The sequence below is a fragment of the Amblyraja radiata genome, chromosome 9 (genome assembly GCF_010909765.2).
Source record: "Amblyraja radiata isolate CabotCenter1 chromosome 9, sAmbRad1.1.pri, whole genome shotgun sequence".
Classification (NCBI taxonomy): domain Eukaryota; kingdom Metazoa; phylum Chordata; class Chondrichthyes; order Rajiformes; family Rajidae; genus Amblyraja; species Amblyraja radiata.
In genome coordinates this window covers 22160889-22167827 of record NC_045964.1, presented here as the reverse complement: position 1 = coordinate 22167827, position 6939 = coordinate 22160889, and the positions used below count along the sequence as shown (strand labels likewise).

Here is a 6939-nt window from a genome sequence, read left to right as displayed (position 1 = left end):
TCAACATAATCATAGACACAAAAAGCTGGAGTAACTCAGCGGGATAGGCAGCACCTCTGGAGAGAAGGAATGGGTGGCGTTTCGGGTCAAGACCCTTCTTCAGGCTGTCTGAAGTCTGAAGTTTTGTCACTACCAGAGATGGTGCTGGAAGCAGCGTCGCTGACTGCATTGAAGAAGTTGGGTACGATGGGCACTTGCATTACCAGGCATAAAAGGCTGTGGAACAAAGGCTGGCAAATGAGATTAAGACAATTAGGTGCCCACTGGTCAGCATAGACACGATGTGGCCGAATAACCTATTTCAATGCTGAATGACTCTATGACCTTATACATTCCCATCATAAATTAAAATTCCAAGGGAGATCCAAATATCTAAGAAAAAAATGTTAAAGATAGTACCAGATTTATGCATAATGCATTTAATTGCACAAAGATGTGTGTGGCAGATTGGAGAGATTATAAAATACTGCAAAGAGTAGCTGAAAGATTATGAAAGTAGGAAGAATTTGAGTGTGATAAAGCTAGCTCAAAATGTTTAAATTGATAACAATTATTTATGCAGATATTTCTAAAATTAAAGGACTAACATGTGGGTAGACAAGGAAATACAGATGCTGTTTTTCAAAAAAAGACACTAAGTGCTGCAATAACAGTGGGTCAGGCAGCAAACCTGGAGAACATGGATAGGTGACGTTTCTGGTCGGGACACTTCGTCTGAATAAAGAATCGCAACCCGAAACACCACCTATCCATGTTCTCCAGGGATGCTGCCTGAGTTACTCCAACACTTTGTGTCTTTTATTTTAAACTAACAAGTGGGAATTTAATAAGTGAACCTGACGAGTCAAATGTGTTTATTGTCATGTGTCCCAGATAGAACAATGGAATTCTTACTTGCAGCCACACATCAGAATATGTAAACATAGTACACTGTAAACAATATAATAAATGAGAATAAAAAGTTCAGTGTGTGTATCTACAATATGTATATATTATAGATATATATATATATATACGTACACACAAAAAACAAACAATAGTGCATTAATAACAAAAATAGTCTATGTAATTCAGAGCTTATTTGAGGTTGTAGTGTTTAATGGCCAAATGGCTGTGGGGAAGAATCTGTTCCTGAACCTGGACGTTACAGATTTCAGGCGCCGTTACCTTCTTCCCAATAGCAGGAGTGAAATAAGAGTATGGCCAGAGTGGTGTTGGTCTCTAATGATGCTGGCTGCCTTTTTGAGGCAGCAACTATGGTAAATCCCTTTGATGGTTAGGAGGTCAGAACCTGTGATGGAGTGGGCAGTGGTCACAACTTTTTGCTGTCTTCTTTGCTCCTGGGCATTCAAGTTGACGAAACAGGCCGCGATGCAACCAGTCAATATGCTCTCTACTGTACACCTATGGAAGTTCAAGAGAATCCTCTCTGACATACCGAATCTCCTTAAGCTTCTCAGGAAATAGAGGCGTTGATGTGCCTCCTTTATAATTGCATCAGTGTGCTGGGTACACCCCAGTCCAGACCAACATTGGGTACTCTCCAGTCCTCAGGGACCTCGTCTATGGCTAGACAAGATGGAAAGATCTTCACCAAGACTCCTGCAATCTCCCATCTTGCCTCGCTTAATAACCTGGGATAGATCCCATCATACCTTGGGGAGTTATTCATCTTAAGGCTCTTGCAGAACCCTAACACCGTCTCCTTCTTTATTTCAAACTGCACTTGCATATTAGTTTTTTCCACAATGAACTCGCTTTCCTCCATGGTTTAGCACCCCATTTATATCCTTTGACTCCAAACACAAATTAACCCCTTTATCCTTGAATGGTACTGTCTTATCCCTGGACACCATTTTATTTTTAATGTAAGTATAAAATGCCTTTAATCTCAACTGCCAAAAGCATTTCATGGCCCTTTTTGCCGCCCCTAATCGCCCACCTGAGTTCTTTCCTGTATCATTTTATATCACTTTCCTGATTATTATTATCTTGGAATTGGATGGAAGAACTATTATTTTGGGGCCATTCGCAAGGGTGATCGAAGTGAACCATTTAACCTATCAACAAGCACATTTTTTTAAGACATGAAGAAACTGGTGCACCCTGGAGGAAGCTACATGGTCACAGGGAAAACATGCAAACTCCACACAGCCAGCACCAGATTGAACCTGGGCTATTGGACTTGTGAGGCAGCCACTCCACAAGCTGTGTCAATGTTTAGTTTAGTTTGTCACATGAAGCAAGATACAGTGAAAAGGTTTTGTTGCATGCTAACCATTGCTAACCAATGGTAAGGCAATACATGATTACAATCGAACCATCCACAGTGTACAGATATCTTAAAGGGAAAAATATGAATAACATTTAGTGCAAGACAAAATCCAGTAAAGTCCGATTAAAGATAGTCCGAGGGTCTCCAATGATGTAGATAATGGCGCAGGATTGCTCTGTGGTTGTTGGGAGGATGGTTCAGTTGCCTGAAAGCATGATTAAGATCAAGAGTGTTTTATTGTCATATGTCCCAGATGGGACAATGAAATTCTTACTTGCTGCAGCACAACAGAATACAATACAATACAATACGGTTTTATTCTTCACATTGCACATAAAGTGCAAGTGAAACGAATTTGCCAGCAGCGGTACAATGATAAAGAGCACACAAACACACTAAAAGTGTAACACAAACATCCACCACAGCATTCAACACTGTGGTGAAAGGCACAAATTTTGGCCAGTCCTCCTCCATTTTCCCCCGTGGTCAGGACCTCAACCCTCCGCAGATGGTAATAGGACAAGGTAAAAAGACCAGGTAAGTCCAGAATCGGCTCTTCCCCACCGGAGACCGCGGCTTCAGGCTGGTGTAGGCTGCAGGCCGGCGGTTGTAAATTTAAAGTTCCCACTGCAGGGCCGGCGGTCTGGAGCTCCTCTCCAGGGATCCCTGGCGAGGGACCCCGCTCCTGATGGTAAGTAAGTCCCTGCCGCGACCACGGTAGAGGTTGGCTGTGGGCCGGCTTTCGGAGCTTCTTCTCCCCCCCCGGGTCCCCCATGAGGGGGAATATATAAGCATAATACATAACGGTGGAAGAGAAAAAAAGAAAAAGTTCAATAAATACCAAATATAGTGCAATAATAATATAGTCTTTTGCAATTCAGTGCTCAGAGCTTATTCAGTTGTTGTGTTTAATAGCCTGATGGCTCTAGGGAAGAAGCTGTTCCTGAACCTGGACGTTACAGTTTGCAGGCTCCTGTACCTTCTTCCTGATGGCAATGGTGAGATGAGTGTGTGGCCAGTATGGTGTGGGTCCTTGATGATTTTGGCTGCCTTTTTGAGGCAGCGACTACGATAAACCCCTTCGACGGTGGGGAGGTTAAAGCCGGTGATGGACTGGGCAGTGGTCACAACATTTTGTAGTCTTTTTCGCAAATATGCCATTTATGGTCTGTAATACATTTTCATTTATGGACTTAAAATTTGAGGTTAATTACTTTTCCTTAGAAGTGGGATCGTTTTAACCACGTTTAGAGGCAGGCTGACAAGCAAAGATAAATGTGTACGAAGAGTGGAAAGCAGAGTGATTAAATGACTGAAGAATTTGCAAATGCTGTAAATCCAAAATAAAAATAGAAAATGCTGGAAATATACTGAGTAAAAACATGTTTGTTGATGACACAGGAAATGTTAACTATTTTCCTCTGTCCACAGTACTGCCTGATTAACTGCTAGCAGGGATGTTTGTGTATAAAAGATCAGTTATGGACAAGAAAGCAAAACATGGGTCACAGATGCAACAACAGCAATTTTTTTTAGATGTTGCAAAAGACAACACACAAGTTCTCCACTTTAAAAATTGTATATTTGTTTCAAAGATATGATCATTAAACTCTGCCTATATACAAGTGGCATGTGACCAGTCTCACTCATTCTTTTGGGTTTAATCCCACCCCCAGAAGTTGACATCCCTAATTCCACAGAACCAGGCGGCATTATTTATGAGCGCAGTGATCAGTTTGTTCTGCAAAATGGTTTTAATTTCGGGGGCGGGGGGTGGAGTGAAATTGCGAGCCACGGGCAACGTTGTAAACGTTGTTGGTTGTGGCTGTGATTGTAGCAAGTGTTGAAGCCAGGGGCATCATCCACTTCCAGTTCAGAAGGGTGAGGAGCGGCTGGTCAGAGAGGAGGAGGAGGAGGAGGAGGCTGCACTGCAGCGTCTTGTGTGGATGTCGGGCCGCGGCTGCCGTTAATCCGCTGCAGGGAGCCGAGTTGATGAGGGGAGGTGGCGGCGGTGGCGACGACTGAGCGAGTGGAGCGATGCGGGAGCTGGGCCACTGTCAGCCGGGCCCTGGTCCTAGTCCTGGTCCCGGTCCCGGGCCGGGGCCGCTGCTGCGGTTCCTGGGCCGCCGAGCGCTGAGCGGCGACCGCTTCCTCAAGGAGGGTTTCCAGCGCCAGCGGCTGTCGGGCTGCAGGAACCTCTTCAAGAAGGATCTGCTCGGCCACTTCGGCTGCGTCAACGCCATCGAGTTCAGCAGCGGCGCTGGCGAGCTGTTGGTGTCCGGTGAGACGGGGCCGTGGGCAGGGCGGGGTGGGGACGGGAACCAGGCCTGTTCATGGGGGCTGCCAGTTGTTATGGATACCTACCCCTCGTCCCCCTCCCATGTTTGCAGGAGGCCGCCCCACTACCCCCTACGCCTCATGGGCCGCCAGAAATCGAGGCCGCGGCTGAGGAAGCGCTGCAGGCCGCGCCGCAGCCTCTTCTATACCTGTCACCCCTGCCCCTTGTCTCTGCTTCTAGCTAATATTCCAGGTGTTAACCTCCCACTTCGTGTTTGTGTGGGGGCCGAGAATGTTTGACCAGTATTGGCCGACAAGTTGGGGGGCATCTAATTTGTCAATGCTTTTGGGGACATATGTTACCATATATTAGCAATGAAAGGGAAATGATTCTGTTTACAGCATTACGTTGTCAGCCTGTGACCGCAGGGTATTTGCAAAGCTCCTCGTGCATTTGAACATCCTAGCACTAGATAGAAACAGAATTAGACAGTACTTGACGATGAACCGTGTAATGGTGGACGGGCATAACGATGGATGTTCAGGAGCATTGCCAAGGGGGAAAGAAGTAGAACAACAGAGAGTTTCAGGGAGGTAACTCCAAAATCAAGGTAAAGGAACTGGTGCAATGGTGGGGGCATTAACGAGGGTTTGCACCGAGGAACATTAAGATCTTGAGTGGTGGTAGGCTGCTGAAAGGCCGGTGTCGCTGTGCTAAATGATGTTAGAAACATAATTTTGCAAAGGAGCTCACCTTTCTACGAGATAGACTTGAGTGGTAACAAACGTCAAGCCAAATCTTTTGAAATAAGTGTAGGTCATTGAATATCTCCAAACCTTTATTCAATCACTGGCTTTTCATATAGTGTAAATATATTTATATGTAATAGAAAATGGCTCTGGTACCTCAAATAATGTGTCATCAAACAAATTTGATATCACTGCAGTGAGTTACAAGGTCAGATAACTGTAGAGGCAGAGAGGTTTAAGAAGTGGATTTCCTAACTTGGTATCTGAGCAATGGCTTCCAAAGTGCAGCAATTAAAATCAGAGATGCTAAAGAAGCCAGAATAGGAAATAAGCAGATATCTCTGACGAGGCTGAATAAAGTTACAAAGATATGGGATCAATTCCCCATTCAATTAAATTACAACTGATTTGCAATTAAATTCCTAATGTCAATTCATATTCTCTGTTATCTAGTAAAATATATCAATTTCAGAATAATTCACTATTTTCTTTATATTCTTGGCTGATGTTGATTATTAATTTCTAATTGCCTTTGAGTAGGTGGTGATCTGTCATTGTCTTATACCACTCAAAAGTATTGAGATGAAAGTATTTCCACTTGAAAGAAGTCAGGAATTTAAAAAAAATTGACTTTGCAATGGTGAGTGAACAGTGATTATTTCCAAGTTCAGATTGTGAAAGATTTGGAAATGAAGTTCCAATTTGTTGCTGCTCTGCTCTTGGTGGTGGATGCCACATATTTGCGACGTGTTAGTGCTGAAATGTCGGCACGTTTTTCGCAATGCGTTAGTTGTATGTCCACCACAGCCAAAGTATGCCAGTGGTGAAATGAATGAATGTTCATGGTAATGGATTGAGTGCCAGTCAAACAGCCTAATTTACCATGGATCTCGTTTCGGAGCACTATCAGATTATCAATTACCTTTAAGGTTTCAAAGGTCTTTTATTGTAATGTACCAATTAAGGTACAGTAATATGCGAATTACCATACAACTATATGAGAAAAAAAGCAACAAAACACACAACTACATAAAAGTTAACAAACATCCACCACAGCGGATTTACCACATTCCTCACTGATGGAAGGTAAAAAGTCCAATCATCTTCCTCTTTATTCTCCCGCGGTCGGGGCTGTCGAACCATTTGTCAGGGTGATCGAAGCTCCTGCGTCGGGGTGATCGAAGCCCCTGCGTTGGGGGTGGTCGACGCTCCCGCGTCGGGGCGATCACAGCTCCCGCGTCGGGTCGATCGAAACACCCGCGTGGATGCGATCAAAACTCCCACGTCGGGGCGGTCAAACCTCCCGCGGCTTGGACTTCCTGAAGTCGGTCTCTGACCAGAGACCGCGAGCTCCGTGATGTTAAGTCCAGAAGCACCCACGGTTGGAGCTCCGAGGTCGACCCCTAGCAAAGGGATCGTAAGCTCCGTTATGGTAAGTCCGCAGGCAACCGTGGTGGAGCTCTCAAAATCGGTTTCCAAATCGTCGATGTTAGGCCGCAGTGTGGACAGAGATACAATACGGGGAAAAAAGGCATCTCCGTCGAGGAATGAGATTAGTAAAAGTTTCCCCCAACTCCCCATCCCCCACATAAAACAAGCTAAAGAACACTAAAAACATACATTTAACACATACAATT

The 6939-nt window shown here is 44.5% G+C and overlaps 1 protein-coding gene across 1 annotated transcript in view; it reads left to right on the top strand.

The window, feature by feature from the left end:
• The first annotated feature begins 3954 nt into the window (after positions 1–3954).
• The window catches only part of dcaf5 (DDB1 and CUL4 associated factor 5), a 58941-nt gene continuing 55956 nt past the window's right edge, over positions 3955–6939 (top strand). Inside the window, exon 1 of the mRNA XM_033026857.1 lies at positions 3955–4556. Within this exon, the coding sequence (XP_032882748.1) occupies positions 4313–4556 (244 nt within the window). The 5' untranslated portion in view covers positions 3955–4312. The remainder of the gene's footprint in view (positions 4557–6939) is intronic.